The 25,575-nt window shown below is 43.3% G+C and overlaps 2 protein-coding genes across 5 annotated transcripts in view; one reads left to right on the top strand and one right to left on the bottom strand.

The window, feature by feature from the left end:
• GPLD1 (glycosylphosphatidylinositol specific phospholipase D1) overlaps positions 1 to 12,395 on the top strand; it is a 32,490-nt gene extending 20,095 nt beyond the window's left edge. For 3 of the 4 annotated variants that reach the window (XM_068169136.1, XM_068169135.1, XM_068169137.1), the window contains 11 exons: positions 1,003 to 1,113; positions 2,618 to 2,692; positions 3,059 to 3,215; positions 4,669 to 4,810; positions 5,346 to 5,445; positions 5,539 to 5,632; positions 6,195 to 6,371; positions 7,583 to 7,740; positions 7,995 to 8,021; positions 8,130 to 8,180; positions 10,277 to 12,395. In XM_068169136.1, coding sequence (XP_068025237.1) covers positions 1,003 to 1,113; positions 2,618 to 2,692; positions 3,059 to 3,215; positions 4,669 to 4,810; positions 5,346 to 5,445; positions 5,539 to 5,632; positions 6,195 to 6,371; positions 7,583 to 7,740; positions 7,995 to 8,021; positions 8,130 to 8,180; positions 10,277 to 10,354 — 1,170 coding nt within the window. In that variant the 3' untranslated portion in view covers positions 10,355 to 12,395. The remainder of the gene's footprint in view (positions 1 to 1,002; positions 1,114 to 2,617; positions 2,693 to 3,058; positions 3,216 to 4,668; positions 4,811 to 5,345; positions 5,446 to 5,538; positions 5,633 to 6,194; positions 6,372 to 7,582; positions 7,741 to 7,994; positions 8,022 to 8,129; positions 8,181 to 10,276) is intronic. The other variant, XR_010991224.1, reaches the window with a different exon arrangement.
• A 52-nt stretch (positions 12,396 to 12,447) lies between these two features.
• Positions 12,448 to 24,682, bottom strand: MRS2 (magnesium transporter MRS2). Its single transcript, XM_068169141.1, has 11 exons — positions 24,509 to 24,682; positions 24,138 to 24,211; positions 22,913 to 22,949; positions 22,430 to 22,542; positions 21,787 to 21,960; positions 21,000 to 21,130; positions 20,192 to 20,308; positions 17,441 to 17,593; positions 16,211 to 16,328; positions 14,793 to 14,906; positions 12,448 to 13,205 (listed from the first exon to the last, which is right to left on the bottom strand). The coding sequence occupies exons 1-11, from the start codon at positions 24,651 to 24,653 to the stop codon at positions 13,095 to 13,097; spliced, it is 1,287 nt and encodes a 428-aa protein (XP_068025242.1). The 5' UTR covers positions 24,654 to 24,682; the 3' UTR covers positions 12,448 to 13,094.
• Between the last annotated feature and the right edge of the window lie 893 nt (positions 24,683 to 25,575).

Raw genomic sequence — 25,575 nt, 5'->3', positions numbered from 1 at the left:
GTAACTGAGAAGCAGGACCAAATGATCTTGTTGAGGAATAAAGATGATCCTTCGTGGCAAAAGTCTTTAATCACAAAGGAAAGAACAGACAGAGATGGGATACATTTGTTTTAATCTGTTTTCTGTAGTAATAAACTGTGGAGTAACAACTACTATCTTCTTACAGTGGTTTAGTGGTTCACAGTTAGAGTGCTCCTGTAAGAAGAAATCATAAGCTTAATATAGTTTCATAGTTTCATTCAGGGTTGGAAGGGACCACAAGGATCATCTAGTTCCAACCCCCCTGCCATGGGCAGGGACACCCCACACTAGATCAGGCTGGACAGAGCCTCATCCAGCCTGCTCTTAAACACCCTCAGGGACGGGGCCTCGACCACCTCCCTGGACAACCCATTCCAGGGTCTCACCACTCTCATGGTGAAGAACCTCCTCCTCACATCTAGCCTGAATCTCCCCACCTCCAGCTTCATTCCATTCCCCCTAGTCCTATCACTACCTGAGATCCTGAGAAGTCCTTCCCCAGCCTTCCTGTAGGTCCCCTTCAGATACTGGAAGGCCACAATTAGGTCACCTTGGAGCCTTCTCTTCTCCAGACTGAACAGCCCCAACTCCCTCAGTCTGTCCTCATAGGAGAGGTGCTCCAGCCCTCTGATCATCCTTGTGGTCCTTCTCTGGACACGTTCCAGCACCTCCATATCCCTCTTGTAATATCAATGCTGCAGTAGGCACAGAAGAGAAAATAGCAAAGCAGCACCATATTGTGGTGTTATCTTATATTTTTAACAATTCCACATCCTCAAACAGAGAACAGTTGACTCTGAGCTAGTGCAATTAGTATGAAAATTACTACTTGTGAGAACAGTGACCCTTAGAAAATCTTAAGAGTTGTTGGAATAGATCTTTGCCACCTCTGCTCCCAGTTCCAAGATTGCAAATGTGGTTTTGATGATTTTGTCCTGGAAACATCTCTTATTTTTGTGAGAGTAATCTCTCTTCTTTTAGCCTTCAGGAAGATTCGGTTCTGCCTTGGCAGTCTTGGACTTCAATGAGGATGGAGTGCCAGATCTGGCAATTGGAGCACCTTCTGTGGGATCTCAGTTTCTTACTTACAAAGTAAGCCAAACACATAGGCTTGGGTTTTCTTTTTCTCTTCCAAACAGAATATTTTTTTATTGCTATGTATTTTTTTTAAACAGTGAAATGAGAGAATTTCTGTTGTTGCTCAAGGTGACGTTGTGACCTTTGTTTGTACTTAGACTAGTGACAGCTACCTGTGTTTTTCTTTCAGTGCCCTTTATGCACATTAGAAATCCAAATCAGACTGCAACTTTGCAGCAGTGATACACTGGAAATGTAAGGAGCTATTCATGAAATACAAGTGTAGCCTTTTAATTTAGGAACAGAGAGTCTGGGATGGACCTTGTGGGTCCAGTGACCCTTGTCATCTGCTGTCACAAGTCAATAGATGATCTCTAAACCATGATATGAACACAGACATACTTGCTAAATAATCAAGTTACAGAGGCTTGATGACTTGCAGCTTTACCAGATGTATTGGTTGTAGCTGGTTGATTTCACACAGAGGGAGTAGGGGGAACTACCCCACCACTGCCACAGTGGTGAAGTTATTCAACAGCATGCTGACATGATGCTCACTGCGCACAGAAAGGACTGGCTGGGGAGAAAGGGATTTGTGGGATTTGGAGTGTATCCTGTGGCTTCTAAAGTTGCCTCTTCCAGGTTTTTCTTGCTTTTTCCCTGCTTCTGCATGGGGGTGCTTTCATTCTGGCTCTGTTTCACTTGTGTGTGAGGTTTGTGTTTTGTCAGTTCCCATGCTGCTACATACCACAGTATTTTGCTTTGTATTAGCTGGTACCAGTAAATCTCCCTTATTGCAGCTCTGTTTCCTGGGTCTTTTTTCCTCCTTGCCCACCCAGAGCGGGGGGAACAGGGAGAGCATTGCAGTAGTGGTTCAGTGGTAGAATTCTCACCTGCTACACAGGAAGCCCTGGTTTGATTCCCAACCTGGGATGTTGTCAGCAGACTGTTAGAGCTCAGCTGCTGGCTGGGTTAAAACCAGGACAGCAGATAAGACCATGTCATGGTTCCTGAATATTTTTGGCTCGTGCAAACTGAGAGGCAAAATGTTTTTGTTTAAACTTCATCCATTAAGCTTAAAATTCTTCAGAATTTCAGATAGAAGTTTAGCTGGCTAAAGAGGAATTTAAATGCTTTTATGTAGATCCACTAGTTTGGCAAGTTGCATGCATCTGTTGTGCCTGCCACTGCATGCCATTGCATTAAGAATTCAATAACTTCTGAGTCACTTGAATGTGTGTATAACAAATGTAAATACACAGTGTACTGTCCTTCCTCCTTATCCACAGTGTGATCAAAATATACCTCTCTAGTTTGTTGCCTGCTGATAGCAGTACCCCTTACAGCATTGGTATTCTTTGGGATGCAAGAGACAGTATTATGAGAAGGCTCCAACAGGGAAAACACCATTAATAGCCCTTGTAGAGCTGTTTCTCTTCAAGTGCTTTGTTTTGGGTCTCATACTTGGTGCTGACATGCAGATGCTTTCATGCTGTGTTTGTTTTTTCCTGCTGTTTAGGGTGCTGTGTATGTCTATTTTGGCACTGCAGGAAGAGGCTTGGCATCTCAACCCAACATTACCGTAACTTGTCAGGTATTATTGACCAGAATAATAAGAGGGCTACACAAGCAGGAGCTGAGGTAAAAGGGAATGGGCTTAAGGAAAAAGAATATTAAGAAAGAATTTAGACTGATGAGGATAGTACAAGAAGGTGCTTGTCCAGCCTGGTTGTAAGTGGGAGAGTTATTTGTATTCCAATGCGGGGGAAGCAGCAGGGGGAACAGAAAGATGTATGGACTTCCAAAGAAACAAAGAAGGCAAAACTGAAGCCAGGGAGTGGGAGGACAATTTAGTCAGAAACAGGCAAAAAGTTAGTTCTTTAGAAGTTAATTGGTCTGTTTTGTTACAGAATTGATGGTTACAGTTCCATTTCAGGATTAAACTAATTTTTTATTGCAGTACACCTACTGTAATCTTGGCTGGTCCCTCCTGGCAGCTGATGTTGATGGGGATGGAAATGCTGATCTGGTTGTGGGCTCTCCATATGCACCTGGTGGTGGGCAGCAGAGAGGGCTTGTGGTTGCATTTTACTCCTATTTCAACAGGAGTGACCAAGGTAATATTTATTGAGTAACTGAACTCTCCCATATTTTATGTGACTAATTAATGACAACCCACTACACAGCATAATTCAGGTTCAAAGAGATGTCAAAAGATATCTAGTCTAGCTTCTTACTCAATAAGGTAGCGAAGTCAGACCAGATTGCTCAGAGCTTTATCCAGCTGAGTCTTAAAAACCTCCAATGACAGAGATTGTGCATGCACTCTGGGCAGCTGTTCCACTTCTTGTTATAGCCAGTGTGAACCTCTCTTGTTTCAGCTTCTGCTTGTTATCTATCATCCTCCCACCATGCACAGTGAAGTCAGAGACACAAAAGGCTTTGAGTGCCCCAGAATGCTGGGAATAGCCAGTACTGCCAGGCTACTCTTAGGTCCTCTAACAACCTTCTCTTCTCTAGGTTGAATAAGTCCTGGTCCTCAGTCTCTGCTCACAGTGCAAGTGCTCCAGCCCCCAACCATCTACAAAATTTGCTCCAGTTAATCCACATCTTTCCTCTTTTGTGGGATGTAAAATTGGACACTGTATTATGGTGCTGTCTAGAGAGAAGTAAAGAGGGAATGATTGCTTCTCTCAGTCCCTTTGCCATGCTTGTGCTTGGGTGATGCTGTTGATCATCCCTGCTGTCAGAGCCTCGTGCTCAGCCCTTTGCCCATCAGGATCTTCAGGGCCTTTTCCATATGGCTTCTTCCCAGACAGTCAGTCCCCAGCCTTTATCACTGCAAGGGCATCTCCTTTCCTAAGGGGAGAGCTTTGTGTTTGTCCTCACTAAATTTTATGAGGTTTCTGCCAGCCTGCTAAGTCCCTCTGTATAGTAGCCCTGCCCTCAAGTGATAGCACCCCCAATCTCCTGTCATCTGCCAGCTTCATGAAAGGGCATGTTGTTGTCTTCTCCAAATAATTTATAGAAGTGTTTAACAGAATGAGTGTAAAGATAGACCCTTGAAGGCAATCCACCGTAGCTTACTCCATGTAGAATCAGAAACCACAAGGAAGATGAGTTTAGAAATACTGCTAACTGACATTGTTGCAAAACCAAATCACAGAATGAATTATATCAATTAAGGCCAGAATTATCAGAACCTCCCCTTCCCATCACCCTTGATGAATTACAAGCTCTGATAAACAATTTCAATGTTGTCCTATCCCTATACGGAATCACTAGTTTAGGGCAGGCTTGACTGATAGCTTTCATGTACTTTGTGTAGGCTGGTGCAGGATTTAGAAGCAGGCTGTGTAGGAATACTGAGTGAAGAAAATAAAGGCTTTCACCAGCCAGTAGAGTTGCAGACTGAGCAAATGAAATTAGCTGGTGCCATGCATCATGGATGGTGTGATTTCATATACAGAAACTTCACATAGGATGAATCAGTGGAGGATTGCTAATAGATGATTTTTCTATGCCAGGGGACACCAAGATTTGATTCATATTTTTCTGGTTTTTTTTCAGGACTTCTGTCAGTACTGGATGCCAACTGGATAGTGAAGGGAGAAGAAGACTATGCTTGGTTTGGATTTTCACTTGCCAGCTGCCAGCTGGAGAACATAACTTTACTGCTTATTGGTAGCCCTACCTTAAAGAGTTGTGCTGGGTGTGTTGCATGTGACAACCTGTTCCTTCTTCCATTCTGCCCTACTTCAATGTTTAAGATTTGTCATAGAGTAGACTTCAGGCTTTTTAGGGAGTTTCCTCTTTGTCCTGCTTAGCATATTTCTATTAAATTTATGTTTTTATGTTTTCACCCTTCCTCGTGAAGAGAGGGATCTTTGTTCTTTAGAGGCAGTCAAGAATTTCTTGGGTTTTCTTGGGGAGGGGGAAAAGGGGCACAAAATGCTGACAGGTAATCACATCTAAAATAATCCTAAAGATAGCACTTCCTTTGCTTTTTTAAAGTAAACCAAACACAAGAATGTTACTGGGTGATAGAGAAGCGGCTAGGCAGATGAAGTCTGCGCTCCAAACATTGTGTAACTGATTACAAGCATGGATGGGAATTCTGAAGTAGATTTCTAGAATTTGGCAGCCATTATTATTTTAAGGGAAAAGGGGAAAGCATTTTAAGAACAGCACTCCTAGATGAATGCATGGAAATGTGTTGTTACACACAGATACATTTTGCATTGCAGTTCAGGCTGCAAGCCCTCCTCATCAGATGTCAGCGTTGGGAAGGTGTATGGGTATAACCCACCAAGCACAGAGCACTGGTTTGCAGTAGCTGGCAACAAGGTAGGGCTCTTTCTGTGCTGGGGGATCTTAGGAATAATTTAAAGTGCAGTGACATTCTGGAGAAATGACATAGGTGTCTTAAAAATCTAACAGGCGATGGGCAGAATGGGCTTGTCTCTGGCTAGTGGTGTCATGTCTGTGGCTGGGATCACAAAGACAGTTGTAGTGGTGGGTGCACCTACTACAGGTATGTACTGAAAACTGGAAAGCATTTCTGCTTTGGGGCCTCCGTTCCTGTATGACCAGAGGACAGATACAAAATTGAAAGTTAGAAAGGGGCCTTTAAATTGCCACATAAGAAATCAGAAATAGCCACTGTGACCACCCCTAAGTGTCTTACATGTAGTCCTCTCTACTATGCCTCAATTTCAATGTGTTTCTCTTTTTTTCTTTCCCCTAAAATTAGTTGAGCAGCATTACTACCTTGTGTTTTATGCAGTAGCAATTTGCTAGTAGAGCATACTTTTTCCTGGCATTAAAACGACACAGTGTTTTGTCCATACTCTGGCAGCAGACAGTAAGGAATTAGGAAGCTCAAAATGAGGAACTCTGTGTTTAACTTGAAGGTTCCCCTATTATTAAGAGATTATTTCTATGGTAATTAATGTTAATGCCATATAACACTTGATCTTGTTTCATACTGATTTTGCCTGTGTTATATAATGCTAGCAGTACTTGCTCTCAGTGTATTCCAGGTATTAAACCTGTATTCCTGTGTCTGATGCTCAACCTCTGTTACTTTTTTCCAGACAGTGTGTCTAGGATTTCATTTATATCCTCAGTGCTGCATCAAGCTGGTCTGGCCCTAGTATATGATCTGACAGACAGCACCAAGCCATCTTTGCTCAGCACATTCAGTGGGGACAGGAAGTTTTCTCGCTTTGGAGGAAAAGTATACTTAAGTGACCTGGATAATGATGGATTAGGTAAAGCTTGATGAAGCTAGATCAGAGTTGAAATGTTTTGGTTTTTGGCAACAGGGAGACTGGTCACCTAAATATTAACACACATGCTAAACAGAGTCTGCTTCCTTGTTTGGCTTGTACCAGTATCCTATTGTGCCTTGTGGGGAGGCATTTCTAAAAGCCCAAGCAACTCAGTGTTGGGTAAATTGAGGGGTAAATTTAATAAGAGATGAAGCCCCTTGCATTCTAGCCAAGTCCTCAGAGATCAGAGAGGCTAGGTGCAGCTGGAGTTACCTCTTAATAGGAATGCCAGTTAGAATGGGTTGCTATAGGTCCAACACCCTAACAGCGTGGTTTTGCTGCAGACCCAGTTCTCTTCAAAGGGAGCTGTTGGATGCACCAGCACCAGATGCTTGAACAGCTCACTTTCCTGTAGGTCTGGTTGCATTTAAGCAACCAGATGCACGAATACCAGGATTTATTTACACTTGCAACATACATACAGATTCTTTATGACTGGTGGCAAGAGGAACTTCACTGCATAAATCACTGTGCAGCTGTAAGAAAATGCAATTGTCATTACAAATGTAATTACACAGGCCAAAATACACCTGGTAGCACCGAGGTCACACCTTACCAAAGGGATCCCTTCTGGGGAGGGTAAGGAGGACAAAACCCATCAATGTGTCCCTAGGGCTTTATTGTCCCACCCACACATTGGGTTCCAAAAGGGCTAGTATTTATACTTTGGTTTTCTATTGTGTAAAGTGTGAGGGTGAGACTGTAGCCACTAAGGGGGCTTTTGGTTGCACAAACACTTCGTCATGAGCCTTTCAGACTTGATGTCTTCTGCTGGGGTGGGAAATCAACTTCTGCCAGTTAAGGTTGATTGTGGCCTGGAGTAGTGAGCTGTTGCAATAAGAAAGACAAAAGGAATGCCAGAGGCACACCTGGCATTGACCAACATTCCTTTTTTTTTTGATCCCATCACAAACACAGACAGCTGGGCCTTCTTCCAGGCACAAGTCTGTTTTGGACCTGGATGCTTAGCAGCAGTTATGCTTTCCCATTTCCGATATTTGTGCTTCCAAGAGTCAGAAACTGAAACATTTAAACTGCCATCATTAATAGGAATTGTGGTGTCTAGAGGTATGCCAATGCCAAGTCTTTTGTGTTCTGGTCTAGTGTTGTTTCACTTCTGATGTATTCCATCAATCTGACAATCTTTGCAGATGAAATGATCGTGACATCCCCGCTGCGAACTAGAGATATCTCAGTCCTGTTTGGGGGGGCAGCTGGCCGTGTTTACATTTACAATGGAAACCAGACATCCTCAGGGGATGTGACAGGCCACTGCAAATCATGGGCATCTCCCTGTCCTGAGGACTGGGTAAGAAAACATAGAACTGAAATCAGGGCATGAGGTCATAATGACAGCTAATCAATTACATCCAGTACAAATATCTCATGCATTCCAATTTGGTTTCAGGAAACTGAATGTTTGTTTCTGAATCTGTGTGATTTGGCTCTTCCTGTCTGTTCTTGAATTACTTTGGTGTTTACCAGCTAGGGTTATTGCACTAGTCTTCTACTCTACTAGTGTGGTTCTTTCCACTGACTTGTTCTTTTTTCCCCCTTCTTCAGGCACAGTATGTCCTGATTTCTCCTGAGGTAAGTAAACAGAAACCAAACTGCTGGGAGAAACAAACAAGCAAACTATTAACTTTAAAAAAAATTAACACAAAACATTTAATTATAACAAGCAATGTTATTTTACAGGAACTATCAAGATTTGGGAGTTCTGTTATCTCTGTGAAATCTGAAAGAAAGGTGAGAAAAATTACTGCTGCCCCATGCTCTTTAATATCTTCATTGATGATCTGGATGAGGGCATTGAGTCTATCATCAATAAATTTGCAGACAACACCAAGCTGGGGGCAGGTGTTGATCTGATAGAGGGTAGGAGAGCTCTGCAGAGGGACCTTGACAGGCTGGCCAGATGGGCAGAGTCCAAGGGCATGAGATTTAACACCTCCAAGTCCTGGGTTCTGCACATTGGCCACAACAACCCCATGCAGAGCTACAGGCTAGGGTCAGAGTGGCTGGAGAGCGGCCAGGCAGAGAGGGACCTGGGGGTACTGGTCGATAGTGGGCTGAACATGAGCCAGCAGTGTGCCCAGGCGGCCAAGAAGGCCAATGGCATCCTGGCCTGTATCGGGAACAGTGTGGCCAGCAGGAGCAGGGAGGTCATTCTGCCCCTGTACACTTCACTGGTTAGGCCACACCTTGAGTCCTGTGTCCAGTTCTGGGCCCCTCAGTTTAGGAAGGATGTTGACTTGCTGGAGCATGTCCAGAGAAGGGCGACCAAGTTGGTGAGGGGTTTGGAGCACAAGCCCTAGGAGGAGAGGTTGAGGGAGCTGGGGTTGCTTAACCTGGAGAAGAGGAGGCTCAGGGGAGACCTTACTGCTCTCTACAACTACCTGAAGGGAGGTTGTAGCCAGGTGGGTGTTGGTCTCTTCTCCCAGGCAACCAGCACCAGAACAAGAGGACACAGTCTCAAACTGCACCAGGGAGGTTTAGACTGGATGTCAGGAAGGAATTCTTCATAGAGAGGGTGGCTGCCCACTGGAATGGGCTGCCTGGGGAGGTGGTGGAATTGCCATCACTGGACGTGTTTAGGAGACTTGATGGGGTGCTTGGTGCCATGGTTTAGTTGATTAGGTGGTGTTGGATGATAGGTTGGATGCGATGATCTTGAAGGTCTCTTCCAACCTGGTTTATTCTTTTCTATTCTTTGTAACATCTTTTTACCTGACTTGCATATACTAGCCAACACCTCACATATGTATCTTACTCATCTGCAGAAGTCTGAAGTGCTTTGCATAGTTAATTAGGCTTTCATTTAAGTTACTCTCCAAACTGATCAAACTATTCCATAGGTGAATGAATGCGTTGCCAAAATGTTGGCATCTGACACTTGAACTGAGGCATCAGTTTGAAACGGCCTGAAATCTAAATTACTTAGGAGTTTGCTGGAAGGTTTCATGGTAAATCCAGTGTAGCTGCCAACTGGCTTTGCTGTTCATACCAACCTGCATGCAACTGGGATGCTCAGCTATGGAATAAACCAGGCCCCAAAACACCCCATTTTAATACTTACAGGCTCGTGGCCCTAGCTATCACTTGCAGTGAACACTGTTCCTATGTCAAGCATTTCCAAACAGAGAGAGGATTTTGGATGTTTGTGCAGCTCTTCATTTCCCTCAGATGCCTGTCATTTTTACCAGAAGTCAATCCCTATGTTTGTATGATGCTCTGAGGACCTTTTTTTTTTTCAGATGGAAGGTTACTTAGTGTTTTTTCACCTGAGGGAAGCACAATATTCTGGTTACTCTGACATAACCTGAGAAATGAGGTCCTTAGTGTGAGTACTGAAAAACCCTCAGCACTAGGCTGAGGAGCTGTGCAACTGCTCTTCCAATAAATGGTGTTTAACTTCTTGCTGTTAAAACATGCAGTGGAGAAACCCCTGGAAATGTGAATGCCTCTCTGTGAGGTTATGGTGCATAATCCACCACCCAACACACAAGCCAGTTTCTCATTGAGTGTGAGACCATTCTCCAAGCAACTGTGTTCCTCCCAGTCCACACTCTAGCTTCCTCTGTATTGATCTTACCCCTGAGAAACAGTTTGTATTGGCAAGAGATTTGATTTGCCCCAGCTTCTTGCAGCTCTCCAAATGAAGCAAGTGTCAAATAATTTTGTTTACCAATATTCTGATGAGGTAGATTGCTTTCTCATTTCTCCTTATCACATTTCTGTATGACACTACTGATACGGACAAAATCTGGTTTCCATTAGGGAAACTTTAGGCACTCATGCAATTGAAGTTGTGTTTTGCTAACCCTCGTTCTGTATCTCTGCAGAAAGAAATTGTAGTGGCAGCAGAGAGAAGTTCGGCGAAAGCTCGACTCGGTGGAAGGCTTTTTATCTACTCGCTCTAAAGGTCATGGTAGCCTTTAATACCAGAGCACAGCTGGTCTTTTAGTGAAGAATCTGTAGAATTTGTGATACTTTCCTTAACCCATGCAAACCAGCAGACAGCAGAATCTTGATAGGTGTTCTGGATGGAGAGATAGGGTCCTAGATAGTATTAATGAAGGGATAGTCACTTTTTTTTAAGTGAAGGAGAATGTGAACATTCATGGTGGCTTTGACTTACAAACCAACCAAAGCTTTGTCAGTCATGTAAAAGCACAAATTGATTCTGTTGTGAGCAGTAGCACCACTTAACCTAGAAAAAGCAAGCTGGTCTCAAAACCTTTTAGAGGCTGAAATGAGCAGGCTAAATTTTAGTAGCAATATTTGGCTGTATAAGGCATGTTCAGTGGTCAGCTTCTTTGCTGGTCAGACTTTAGCATTTTGACAAAACCATCGAAGAATACAGACAGGGACTGTTACCAAGAGTTGCTGTCAAAATAATAAGTATGGAGGGGGATCTCATGTAAGCCAGAGAGAAAGGTGAGTGCCAATCAAAAGGATTGCTGCTGTCTGTAACAAGTCTGGAAGCCTGCATTCAGAGTGCAGAACAGCTGGAATCTCCCAGGGAAAAAAGCACAAGCAAGACTGATTACATCTTAGGAAATGCTTTTGCACTTGTGCTCAAGGCTACTCTGACATCCTGACTTTACTTTTTTTTATATAAAGTTTCATGACCATGGGAATTCAGAATTGCTAACAGCTATTATTGTCAACGAGTATTGTCTTCGACTAATTAATTTTGTGTGATGCAGGTTTAACATGTGCATCAGCTATCTATTAAACAATTTAAGCAGCAAGATGTGATGCTGTTTATTACTAACACTAGTCTGTGCACAACATAGATGTATTTTTCCCTTTCTTACCTCCTTTGCAAAAATAAGGAAGCACAGAATTCTGGAGGCTATACTCTAAGGTGACACTCCTTACCTTACCTTTGTAGGAATTCTCTCTCACACATGGAGACAATATACAGCCTCCACTGGCTTTGGTGGTTTTGTGTTTGTTTGTGGGGAGTTTTTGTTTGTGAAGGTAGTTTTAATGCACTTGAGTGCATTTTGGTTACTTGAACTGTAAGAAAACCATTAAACATAGGCATATGTGTGTAGAGAGAAAGGCAGTTGTGTCTCTCAGTGCTTTTATTGTGCTTTTCATCAGCCATGTACAGGAAAACAAGCCAGTACGGTTCACAGAAGCTTCTCTGCACAAAAGACAGAGCTTGGAAAGCTTACATGAAAGCATCCCAGACAGCTGCAGCTGCACATTTTAGTAGAGGCCTAATACAACTTGGTTAAAAACATCAGCATCCATATCCCTTTACCCACCAGACTTTCTAAGGTATGTAAAACCACTGTTTTTTTTCTACTGAATTGCTCAGTTTAGAGGTTTTTTAAATCTCTAACTGCTAAGCAATGAGGCTGCCAAAAACTCAGCCAAAACCTCAAAAACATTCCAAATGCCATTCATTTTTTTACCTTCACCTGTCTTTCATATCTGTAGTTGAAGTCACACACAGAGCAAGAACAAACAAATCTGTAAAGCCAATTTTAACCAAACAAGGATCACAGGCCTGTCTAATTTTAATGTATGTGCCTTTTTCATTTTTGATTCATTAGTCCTGAGTAAATATATTCACAGCCACAACTATTGTCTTTTCAACCTCTGCCAGCAGAGCAATTCATATGGTGGCACCTAAGGAGCTGCTCACTGCATGCTAGAGAGATTTAAAAAACCTAAACAAGAATTTGAGACCCGATTTAGAAGGAGGTCATGCTCCCTCTACAGACTGAGACAGTAGTGCAAAACTTCACCCTCACAGTTCAGAGGAAAGTCAAGAAAAGCAGTGGGCACAAGAACTTTCCTCCTTCCTTCAGTTCACCACAGGACACCAGGCTTCCACACCTTTTACTAACCCAGGTACTTACTGTGATGCAGGCTAGACTGTGCTTTATCTTGTCTTTTCAGAGAAAAGTAGAGAAAGCAGAACCCAGTTTAAGAGAAACCCATGACTGGTCTGTTCAGTCTTCATTTTCACCAGCATCTCCATCAGTCCCATTAACATGAGAAGTTGTTCCATGGATGATGCCAAGCACAAACGTGTGTTACAATCAGCCTGGTCTTCTTGTTATTTAAACTGCACGTTCTGAGCCTAAATTAATTGTTAAGAAATACCCAAGTAGCTACATTTCAAAGCCAATGTTATTGCTCACTCACAATCAGGGAAACTATTATTTTTGGTTATTGCTGATTGAGACATGATGCTTCACAAAAATATAATTCAGAAAACCTGTTCTCTGCAAAGAGAAATGGCCTTAAAACTCCATTAAAAAGGCCACATTTGGGATTATTTTCCTTTGACACTTAAATTGGACTCCTAGATCTGCAGCTCAGAACCAGAATTACTGATGAATGCTGACTGCTGTCATCCTTTAAGCTAGCAATACTGTGTATGTGACTCATAAACCTAATAGAACATACATGGGGTGGAGGTGAGATTACTGTGGAAAGCATGTTACCAGTTTCCCTTGTGTTTCTCTCCTTTCCTCTATAAGAATTAAAATCTCACCATATTTTTTTCTTTGGCACTATATATATAAATTAAATTAGCAAATGTAAAAATTCTTGTGGTTTTCAGTAAGGAAGAACAAATGCAGGGGCAGTATCCAAAGTCTGCCCTGTAACAAAGTCTCTTTATTCTTACTCTTCCTATCGATTCATTAATGCACTTCTGCTGAGCCCAAATGTTTCTGCTTTAAGGCTGTTCTTGATCTCCACTCTTCCAGCTGCTGGTTGGGATTTCTTCAGAACTTCAGGAACCTAGGCAAAATACAAAATAGCTTGTGTTGACATGAGAAGATGCTCTATGGGCAGTAGAAGGAAACAGAGATTCACAGAGGCCCAAATTCTGATTTTTCTCCTCTGACTTCCAGGACATTGTCTGTGGCAGCTTCCACCCTAATCCCCTGTCAGTACATTTCTCCAAGACAGAGTCAGTATTTGCTGGGGTTGATTGTGAGCAACACTTGAGGAAAAGTCAGTCAGTCATAGCCAGTCAACAATCCACAATGAACTAATTGTATCTGCCTCTTGGTGGCAAGGGAGAGTAGGGAAGGGAGTTGTCGTAGTTTGGGCTGGGTGCCCTTCTGCTACAGGGGTGCTTCCTGTGTCCAGAAGTCCAGCCCAGTGGGTGGACACAGGAAATTAGGTTATTTCCTACCATGATCCCTTGCACCACTTAAGTTTTGCGGCGGGGTCTGGCACTTCCTCTTTTCTTCCTCCTCCATCAGCCGGTAACATGGGGGAGAGATCTCCTGGCTTTGGGCCTGGCTAGGCCCAAGGCCACGGGGGGATGGGCAGTCTCAGATCTGGCCAGCTGAGACTAGCCTAGCAATGGGAGGGGGAAGAAGGAGCCCTGAGGGTCTTGGGTGTACCCTCAGGTAGGGATGGGTTTCTCTGGGTCTGTTTTTGGGTTTCTCTCTCTTGTCACTGTATTTTTAGTTTTTTTTTTTTTCCCTGCACGCACTCACTGTTCTATTTAAACTTTCCATCACCTTTGCAATCCGTTTGTCTGAGTCGTTATTTCTGCGCGTGGTGGGGAGGGGGGCCTGCCCCAACCCATTACAGGAGTTTACCCGAGTCTCATTTTTGTCATTTGTAGCAGCCTAACTTTTGAATGTACTGCTACTGCCTTGTTATAAACACCAGAGCGCTGAGCAGTGGTAGACAATGCAGTCCTGCAAGCTTTATCAGGAAATGGTGGTCACCAGCAAAGATGGCCTGTAAAAACCGTTGCTGATCTGAAGATGGAAATCTTCACGCAGCTTGCTGCAATAGGGCTCTAAGCTGCCACTGGTGTCAAGGGAAAAGAAAAGACAGCTTGTGTGTGTGTGTAAGGAGCCATTACAAACGTCATAGTGGCAGTCAGAACATCACAACCATGGCATCATTCTCCAGAAAGATGCTACAGGTAGTAGCATCATCCTTTTATAGTTACCTCCTCTTTTACAAGACAGGGATTAGAGATCCAGAGTTAGTATGTGGGTGGGAGAAAGAAGGCAGCATCAGTTTATGTCCCTCACTATGAACAGCAGCAGCCTGAGAAAGCAAGCTAGGGCTGCTTCTAAGATTAACCTCAACTTCCAGGTGAAAGTAAATACAGCATATGTCAGGAGCCTGCAGCTTCACTTCTGGCAACAGCAAACAGTATCTTATTCCTCAAGCACATCTTTGCCAGAGCACCCCATCTCATTCTGTCCAGCTAGGGAGAACCTTCTCTTTCATCAAGGAGCAGACAGCTGAATTCTCCCATGCTCTATGTAGTAGAGGGGTGGGCCAGCTTATTTTGTTTAGAAATGGACTGAACATGCAGAGTCTGAAGCAGAAGTCCTAGTCAGCCATACATACGTGAGGAGGTAGTGGAGGTTCTAGGTGCCGCCCAAGGAAGGAAAGCAAGCGTCGCCATATCAGACCGCTTCCCAGAAACATAATCCCCGTCACCAGCCAAAATATTCTGGGGTCCTACCAAAAGAATGTTTCTATTAGTCATACACTCTTTCTTCAGAACAGGATTTATCCACATCTCTCACTCTGCACCAGTGATCTCCTGTATGGGAAGTGGTAAACTACCATCAACAGCTGAGCCCTACCTTGGGAAGAGAGCTGTTCCACAGCAAAGTGTTTTATTTAGGAAATCAGTGTATTCTGTTACTGTCCCCTGAAGGTTTTCCTTCCATTCTTCACCAGAAGTTTGGAAATTCAACTTGTACATATTGAATGTGGAAAGCAAGAAGTCTTTGCTTTCATATAATCATAGTTTAGGTTGGAACAGGTCTTAAAGATCAACTAGTTCCAAGCCCCTACTATGCACAGGGACACCTTCCATTAGATGAAGTTGCTCAAGGCCTCATCCAACCTGCCCTTGAACACTTCTGGGAGGGGGCATCCACAACCTCCCTGGGCAACCTGTTCCAGTGTCTTAGCACCTTCAACGTGAAGAATTTCTTCTTAATAATCCAGTCTAAATCTACCCTCTTCCAGCTTTAATCCATTCCCTCTCATCCTATCACTGCAAACCCTTGCAAACAGTCCCTTTCCAGCTTTCTTGTAGCCCTCCATCAGGTACTGGAAGGCTGCTATAAGGTCCCCCTGGAACCTTCTCTTCTACCAGGCTAAACAGCTCCAACTTTCATAGCCTGTCCCCACAGGGAAGGTGCTTCATCCCTCTGATCATCTTCATGGCCCTCCTCTGGACCTGGATGTAAAACAGTACTGACCCCTGAGGGCCACTTGTCACTGGTCTCCATTTGGACATTGCTTGTTTATTTGTTGTTTTTTGTTTGTTTAAAGATAGCATATGCAATTGTGGATTTGTACACCTGAGACTGTACACCCACAACACTCCAGTGTGGGTATAAACATGTAATTGACAATAGAGTATTTCCTCTCCTGCTGGAAATGCCCTGGCTGCCTGCCTGATACCTTTGTATCTGGAAAACAAAGCTGATCTTTTCAGAAGAACAGATGATCATTACGAACCCTTTAATGCTGATTCAGAGTCAGTCCTTATGCAACTGTAGATCTGTTGTTTTCCATGGATATTAAATGGGGAAAAAAGGCTGCAATACTGTGAAAGTAGCCATACACTAATTTGCTTACAAAAAAGTGGCTATGTGAACATAGGAATCACTGAACTAAATAATGTTCACACATGAATGTAAATCTGGAGCTTTACCTATGGAAGAATGTTTTACCAAGTACAAAATGTGCCGTGAGTGTAGGGCCCGTGTTTTATGTCACCGATAAAAGCAGCATTCATTCCATACCTCTTCAAGAGATGACTCCAAGTTCATACCAAAGGCAACTCCTATCAGTCCAAAGAGAGAGAGAGAGAAAGTCCCCATAGTCAGCTGCAAGTTCAGTCTCATCATCACATTACGGTGGCTAAAGAAGGGAGAAACATCTGTAAGAGGAACCCAAAAGTTGATTTGCTGCCTCAATTCTCAAATTCCATACAGCATGCACTAACACCAAAGAGCAAAGAGTCATGCTGGAATTAGGCAACCCAGTGACAAAGCTCAGTACAAAAAAAGACTACCATTTTGAAATTGCTGCACCAGGATACCTCTAAAGCAGCAGCTTCTGCTTAATCATCAGCATGCTTCCCAGCATCACTCACTGCTTAGAGATGTACATACAGAAAGCAACAGTAAATTTCCATGGAAAAGTGTGTTCTCACCACTAACTGCCTGGAATGTGCATGTCCATATTCACAAGAGGAAAAAAAATTCTGTTATCTTGCAAATTAATTACTTACAAAAAATAGAGTAAGTGCTGCAGATTATAAACTTCAAGCCTGTTTTGGAGAATTCTCTATTCAAGTTTTCCCCAAAAGGATTTTTGTGGTTTCCTGATGCAGCATCCATCAATTGCTTCTACTACTAGCTCCCCAATAAGGAGGAGAAAGAGTATGAAACTCTGACCTCAAAGATAGTGTGGTATATGCTGGTGAATGCAAGCTACAATTATTTTTCAGTAAGAAAGCGGACTAGCAGTGAAAATGTTAGGATACAGAGAGAAAAACCCCACTTCTGTTGCAAGATACTCATTCCAAAGTTGTTATGCCACAGCGTGATAATGCAGCTGGTACTGAACACCTCAGTAGCCTAACCAGACTCTTCCATAACTCTTTCTGGTTTTCTGGATTAAGAGTAAACTTTCCTGATTAGAATTTTATTTTTGTCCCTGAATTTGCAGACATTTCCTTTGGTGAATAGCTGTCCAGAAGGACCCAGGAGAAGCTAGGTTTCTCCTGCTAGAGAAAACTGATGGCAACAGAGAGGGTTTCACACATATTAATTAGACCATCCTATTGCTTTGCTTTAGCCAGATCACTGATAAGAGAAATGCTATGCAGCTTCTTATGCAGTTCAAATCCATATAAACCCTCAGGGAGATGGAACTCCCCAACTTTCCTTGCAGGCAGACTTGAAAAGGACTAGGCATCATTTAATTCTGCTCAACTTCTGGCAGTCCAGAATAGATAGGTAGCTAACCTGTCCAGGTTGATAAAGATTATGCTTTCCGAGTCGTCAATCAGCACTCTGAGTTCACGAGCTTCATTTGCAAGATCCTCTGCTTGTCTGTAGTAGTTCTCCAGCAGCAGCTCCATTTCCTCTGCATGGTCAATCCCAGATGTACTCTCCTCACTGTGAGCAACAATTTATATTTTTCTGGTTAGCTACACTTTGCACAGAAGTGTGCTATTGATGTGTTAAGGCACGTAAGGTTTGCAGGGAACATTAGATCTCAAATTCCAATCTTTTCAGTAAGGAGCTTCCATCAATACCAACCGCTTAAAACAAAGGCATGTATTTATACCCATCAGCTGATCAGTGGAGGCAACTGAGTAAAGCAGTTAGCATTTGATATGCCCATGGCATGCACAACACCACAAATCTTAGTTTCTCATATAATAGAAAGTTACAAAGTTATATAGATTTTATATGATTTATAAAGTTTGTATTACCACAAATGTTAATGTTATCACTATTATAAATTACTGACAATTTGGAAAGAAGGTGCTTAATGTCTTGAAGGCCTCAAGTGATGGAGGCTGGCAACAGTGCAGTCAGAAACTCCCAAGACTCAAACATAACCATGTAAGTCAACACACAAACAATTACACAGTGAGGGAGAGGTCCTGGCTGTATATTGAAATAACTTAGCTGTCAGGTGTTTCAGCTATACACAGTAATTGCTGCAAAACATTTTGGGATCATGGAGCAGCTGAAGAATGAGCAATCAACTGAAGATGCTGCTCTCATAAGTCAACTTTGTCAGAGAATTTAATCCAACTTCATGGTTTTGACTGCTGGCACAGCAGCCTCCTCTGGAACAGGTATGTACATTCCTGGCAGTGTACAGGATTGTTCACGCTTGATAGACGCAAGCTGAAGCACTGAGATCCAAAAGAGCTTAGAAACTAGCAGCAAAGCCAGGAAGATTCTTTGTAATTTTTTTCCTTCATTATATGATGTCATTTCTTAGATTAAACTTTTTCAAGAATCTCCTCCTGGCATTGCTGTCTGTTAAAGGAACCGCTCTGAAATGGTTTTCCAAGAAAGCCGTATGTCTTACTTCTGAGGACCTTTAAGCGACCCCTTATTTTCTCTCTTATGGGGCAGAAACCTTGAGTCAGCTAGGCTGGTTTTCAAGTCCTTCAAACCCTGAAGATTTTATTGCACACAAATGAGAGGAGTTGCAGACCTGAGAATCTCAGCGCACTATCTGCTGTACTGCAGATCAACTCAAGGTCTTATTTGACAAGTATCTTTGTGTCAGCTCCTCTGTGAATATATAAAGGGAAACAGGCACAGGGGCTTGAAAATAACTGCCACCTGATTTGCTTTCATTAATTAGCCCACATCTGTGTCATGAGCCTCCAACATTCTGCCAATTTCTCACACAAAAATACAAAACCTGCCTCATCTTGCCATTCTGGGCTCAGCTCACCATCCCTGCTGCATATCACCTCTGATGGCACCTATACACCTAACTGTTTCCTCCACACATCAGGCCTCTGGAGTTCATCAAATACCAGACATCACCTGCATCAGTCCTGGGTCCCTCAAACTACTAGCCTGCCTGCAAATGTGCTACTGCAGTTAGTGTTTCCTGGTATGCCTTATGCATGGCCTGCTTTACTGCATCCTGTAGCATGGCTCCAGCACTCTCTGCATAACTTTCCACCACTCTTGTACTCTTGTGCAATGGTGTCTGAAAGAAGGGACGACTTTAGGAGTGTAAGGTGACCTTGCTATCTTTCCTAGATGTTCCCTACACATTGTCTACCATAATGCAGTAGCTTGTATTAAGCCCAAAGGAAGACTGTGAGAAAAAACAGGATGAAGACTGTTTACTGGATCAGGAGCAGTCTCAATTCAGAGCCCTTCCACTGCTGCTCCAACAGATGCATTACAAATGCAAATTGTGTCCTAATCTGCTGCATATTTAGACAAAGCTCTGCAGGGCAAGAAACTATCTCCCCCTTTGAAACCCATGCTACTGTACAAACAGTATTAATGCAATGTGGTTAGGCAAAAATGGACTCCAAAATGTAGTTTCTGTTATCTGCTTAAAAATAAAACACACCCATATGCCCAAGATTTAAATACTATTCAGACCAAACCATACTGAGATCCAATAGACTATCATTTTACTTTTAAATTTTGTTAAAGCAACTGATGCTGTTGCTGCTATGCACTTCCACTTGAATTTGAGACTGCACCAGAACTACTTCTGCATATACATTCTTCTGAAATGCTGCTCTTCAGGTGCTCAACAAGATTGCTCCGTAAGGTTCTGCTAGTGAGCAAAAAGCTGGAGGCAAGGTGTTCAGAACACTTCTTAAAAAGGAAGTGTTGTGTCTGACCTATTCAAGACCCTAACACCTGTTTCTCACTCTTTTGGTGAAAGGGAAGTGAATTCTTCCACAAAATGTTAACTTGTATCAAAAAATTGTATCTGCCTTTTCCTGCCACCCTGCTCATCTCCCATAACATACAAGATGAGGTGGCCTGTTACGCCAGGAACTACTTGAAACTGCGTAATATGACTAGAGCCAATGAAGTCCCTCTCCAAAATGGTAAATGTAGTGATTTCTAAAGCAGCTAGCATTAGGATTTAAAAAAATTAGAAAGTGTTTGCCTTTTGCTTTTTGGCAGGGAACACTCAGTTTAGTGTTCACGTTCTCCTTAAGCAAAACACACTGTTAAAAAACGTATGCGGTTTCAAAATATACATACAATACTTGTGGATCAGTCCATTTAGATAGACAGAGCTCTTCTATTAATTCTTCTTCATCTAAGATCTCCAGAATTGTCTCTTTGAAAACTTTAAGATCTGTTTCCAGTTCTGACAAGCTGAAGAAAGAACAGGCAAAAGGTCAAGTAATCCCCACTGGCACTAGAGCACAAACGTAATCTTTAAATGACTTTGCCAGCCAGCACCCTTGCCAGATGGAGTGGCCAAGGAAGACTTCCTTGCAGGGTTCTAGAGTTCCTTTGAAAAATTCTCTACAAGCCACACATTTAGTAGTGGCAGTGATCTGTCTGGGGACCAGCAAGTTACAGAAACAAGCCAAAAAGGATTCAGATGATGTTTTCTGGATATATTTGTAAGTCAGAAAAGACAAGCAGTCCAAGAGCACGTAGTAAGTGCTTATCTGCACTGACATATCAGAGCGGCTAATATATGAAAGTACTAGTGTATAAGTACTAGTAACCTTAAGGCATAGGTCCAGGGGCTAATCTTGTATTTTGGGAACATTTTTATGATGCTATTTTTCTTCAATTAGTTATTATTTTGTTCTTTCAGATGCTATTTAAGCAGCTCAGCTGTGTTTCTGACAACTTGGAACAGATTTCCCTTTTCCTGCTTTCCCCCATATCGCTAGGTATTTAATATACTGATCTTTACATTTACAAGTCTATTGCACAACCCAGCATCACAGTAATCTAGAAAATCAGTATTAGATACCATTTTTCTAATATTTCATTGCACATAATTTTCTATGGTCACCTTGCAGGCTCTTCACAGCTTACTCTTATTTACCTCTTGCCATTTTGCAGGAGAATGTGTAGTTTACTCCTATCCACAGACAAAAGCTTGGGGTCCACTAGAGCTTCCAGTGTCTCAAGGATCTGAGGCTGCAAAGTGTTAAGTCTCCCTTGCAGTTTGCTGATCTAGATAACAACATGATCCTTCATAAGAATTAAAGCAATCCCTTTAGAATGACCTGGGCATCCAAGTTCTGTCTCTGAGCACAGTAACAGACAGTTAGTGCAATTTGTTTTCCAGTGCCTGGGAAATAGTTGCTATAGGGACACCATTTACAGGACAAAACCAGTGCAAAACAGTATTTTGTAAAATGGATTTGCAGTGAACTGAAACCCATTGACAAACACACCAATAAGGCTGACAAAAGTTTAAACCACTATTTGTCTACAAATACCTTATTAGCATTAGTATGTATAGATTTTTAAAGAAGTTATTACCAGACTCCTGCCCAAGAGTCCAGTGCTTTTGTGTGACTTCAGTTTCAGCTACAGCATGTCTTTAGAAAGGTACCCTGACTTGTTTTTCAATTGCACAAATGATGGTGAAGCCCTTGCATCCAATTAGCACCTTCTTGGGACGGGAGTGAAATCATGCATACACACAAACCCATAAAGAAAAGAAAGGCAGGCAACAAAAGCCAAAACAGAAAAAAGACCTCCTACAGCAAGTGTGGAATACGTGAACAAATGCATAGAAACATTAACACAATAATAAAATCATATTGTTCTTTCTAGGAAGCAACAGCTTCAAAAATCATTTCAGTACAAAGGACATAGCTCACCCGGTACTGCAGGATTGCTTCTATGGCTCGGAATTCAAAAGGCAGGGAATATGTAACTAGTTGGCCTTCTCCAGCCAGCTGAGGTGCTAGTTCATTGACAAGCCAGTACTCCAGATCTAAATTACGATAATCTAGTATCAGAACACACTCTGGTGTTATGACAGCCTTCAAGAACTGGAAAAGACAGTACAAACAGGAGCCTGAGAAAAAAAACACCTCTGGGAGGATTTGTCATAATTCTGTAGGGTATTTGATAATTTAGGCTTTGATAAAGCAGCTCTTCAAATAATCCCTTTGGGTAGGAAAATGACAGAATCTCATGCTAACTACAAACAAGTGGATTCCCCGTGGTTCAGACACAGCACCCTGCTAGTGGTGGTAGGGCTGTAAAGAGGCTTCTCCCAAGTCCGTCCTTCTATGACAATGTTCATAACGTTTCTCCTATGCTCAACTAGGAACATGCTCATTAACACGTACTGTTGGTAAACCTGGACCTCTGACTGCTAAGCACAGTTTCAAAGACAGATTTACTGCTGGACTGCATGCCATAGAAAACTGGTATTAAAAGAACTGTGCCAGAAAAGGAAAGTGGCAAGTAGAAGACACAGCTCAAGCTTACACTCGGCTACAGGGAAATCATTACCTCCATTCTGATGATGATCCTGTTATTCCTAGTTGCAATGCTCATTAGGTGTTGAAATCTTAGATCCCGAGCCTGAAGACCCAATTCCTGATACAATTCAGTTTTCTTCTTTTCTATCACAGAAATATTTTTAGATTAAGACATTTAGGGCAAAAGCATGCAAAGTCCTACAAGTAAGGGAAACACAGGGCAGGGAAAGCAGCATGCTGGTCAAAAATTGAAAAGATAAAGTAAAAATCAACTTCCTGTGAGAAATGGTCCAGGCTATTATTTTAGAGTATATAAAAATGGTAATATTTAAGATGCTAAGAAGAATAGAAGGCAGCAAACCAGAGGATACATTGCAATATCCCAAATAAATACAGTGAAGTATCCCAAATCATCTACCTCATGTTGATTCCCAGTTGGTCATTTCTGTACTGGACAAGGGAAAAGAGACAAACAAAACCAATACAAACAAACACAACTATAATGAAAACTTACCCAAACAGGTAGTGTTTCCCTCTTTGTCGAGCTTCATCTAAAGGTGTGGGGGAGAGAAAAAGAAATGTTCACAGAGCTAGTATAAAACAAGAAATCAATTCCCAAATGTCTGCACTTGCCTAGAAATCAAAGGGAAAATAGGTCATAGACAAAAAGCAACTTTTTATGCCCCCTCTTCACAGTTCATATCAAGTAAGAAAAACATCACACTGATTTGACATTTATTTCACTGTGTTTGTATACATATGGGACACAACCAGTGTCACCTGCATGACCACCCTCCTATGCAAACTTTGGGAAGGAGGTATTTAACAGCACCTCACACCTGGGAAGAAGGTATTTACAGAGGATCAGACTCAGAACAAAATGGATGAGACTATTTCAGTTGCAAGGGCCTTACAATGATCATTTAGTTCAACTGCCTGACCACTTCAGGGCTCACCAAGTTAAAGCATGTTATTAAGGTCATTGTCCAAATGTCTCTTAAACACTGACAGGCTTGGAGCATTGACCAACGTGGAGCACTGACCACCTCTCCTGAGGTGGTTCCAGAGTTTGATCACCATCTTGGTAAAGAAATACTTCCTAATGTCCAGTCTAAACCTCCCCTGGTACTGTTTTGCTCATAAACCATGTAGCTTAATTCTGTATCACTGGGAGCTTTCCATGAATTAAACATACCTAAGCATACATTCCACTAGAGATTCAAGAGGGGTTATATGGTCAGCAGGACCTAGCTGCATGCATTCTGGCCCAGAAGGACTGCTTTTCATTCTCAGCAAGAAGGCTTACCTTCCCTCACAGGCACTGAAGCAGGATGCAAATGGATTTCAAACTCATTTTGAAACCAACCAACCAACCAACCTGTGCAGAGTTTGGTTTTCCCCAAAGTCTAGGCTTCTTTAGAACTGCAGCTACCAAGACACAGGACTAACATTTGTAAAGGCCTTCACAAACCTGACTGCAGCACTTCAAACAGTTGACCTGCCTTCACAATTAAAGCAAGAGGCTTCCAGTGGATGCTTGCTCATAGAGAAAAAAATCCTGATGAACACTGTATACCATCACTAGTCAAGTTAGAGTACCTTAAGCCAACGGTTTTGAACTAGGAATGCTCTCTGAGAGATGAATCCACCTACTTCTGTGACACTTTAAGGAAAATAAAAGGCACACCATCCTCTTGCAAAAGCTGTCCTTACTGATGGAAACACTTGCACATACTTACCACTGCAAAAACAGGAGACACGCTAGCTAGGGTGGCTTGGGAGGCCTCTGTCGTGACACGTTGATAAAATTTACCTGAAAAAAACAAGACGTTTCTACTTCCAGCACACTGCACACCTCCAATTACGCGCTGCCCTCTTCTAAGCCATCTCCAGAATGCACTGGCACGGAAAGGAAGGCCCCTACGCACTTGACACCCGCCCAGCAGTGCCCGGGACGGAGGCCGGTAACAGCGTGCGCAGCTACTGCCGATCTGGCTTTCTAGTCCCCAGCCAGGGTGTCCTTCACCCTTCCTCCCTGCCGCGGGCCCGCACACCGAGGACCGACCGTAAGGGGCGGCCGGCAAGAAGCCGGCCCCGGCCCGCCACTTACCCGCCCAGCGCAGCCCCCGAGCGCACGGCGGCACTGTCAGCCCCGGCGGCGCTGTCAGCCCCAGGGCGGCCCGCAGGGCAGACCCCTCGCCCGCCCAGCCGCGAGGGCGGCCCAGCGCGCGGCGCAGCAGCCCGACGCGCAGCATCGGCCCCCGCACGGCCTGGCGCGACCCGGCCCGCTGCCTAGCGCGCAGTCGCGGCGAAGGAGGAGCCCGGAAGGCTGCGGGATTACCCCTGCGCAGCCTGGGAGAAGGGGGGCAGGGCCAGCGCCAGCCGGTGCGGTTTGCGTCTGCCCTTGCCAGCAGGGTTAGAGCTCGCCGTCTGTGTGTGGAGCCGATTACCGAGCGTGTCCGCCAGCCGCGGTGGCATGTGCGGATGTGTCCGGCGCGGTGGTGTTCCGGCTTCCAGCAGAGTCCCGTACCGCGCGTACGCCGTGGGGTGGCTGGGCTCTGCCGCGCTACCTTCGGCCACTTGCTGAAGGTTTTACTTCTAAAATGGGGAGAGGGGCGTCCCAACCACAGAACAGTTCTGCCCTCAGGGAAGGTCGTGCAATTAAATTTACTTTACCTGCTCTTGTATCTAAAATAGACAAGCTAGACAATAGACAAGATTTTAAAACTTAATGAGTAACATACCGTTTCCCTCTTAAATATTATTTTTAAACTGCAGCTTTCATGCACAAGAGTGATGATGCTGATAGTGGTATGCTTTTGGTTGGTTCTGCCGAAGCATGTAAGTGAGCATGAAGGCAAAATCCGTGTTCAAAGCCTTACAGCAGGGCAGATGGCCAAACTCTATTTAGAACCATAACATCATTAAGACTGGAAAAGACCTTAAAGATCATTGAGTCCAACTGTAACCCAACTACCATGATGACTAAACTATACCCTGAAGCACCACATTACACGCTTCTTGAACACCTCCAGGGATGGTGACTCCACCACTTCCCTGGGCAGCCTGTTCCAACGCCTCATCACTCTTTCAGTAAAGAAATGCTTCCTAATACCCAATTTAAACCTCCCCTGGCACGACTTGAGCCCATTTCCTCTCATCCTATTGCTCTTTACT

This window comes from Melanerpes formicivorus, unplaced genomic scaffold (genome assembly GCF_026170545.1).
Source record: "Melanerpes formicivorus ecotype bairdi unplaced genomic scaffold, bMelFor1.0.p_v2 SCAF_165, whole genome shotgun sequence".
Classification (NCBI taxonomy): domain Eukaryota; kingdom Metazoa; phylum Chordata; class Aves; order Piciformes; family Picidae; genus Melanerpes; species Melanerpes formicivorus.
The sequence above is the reverse complement of the archived record's forward strand: the minus strand, read 5'-3'. Positions and strand labels throughout refer to the sequence as shown.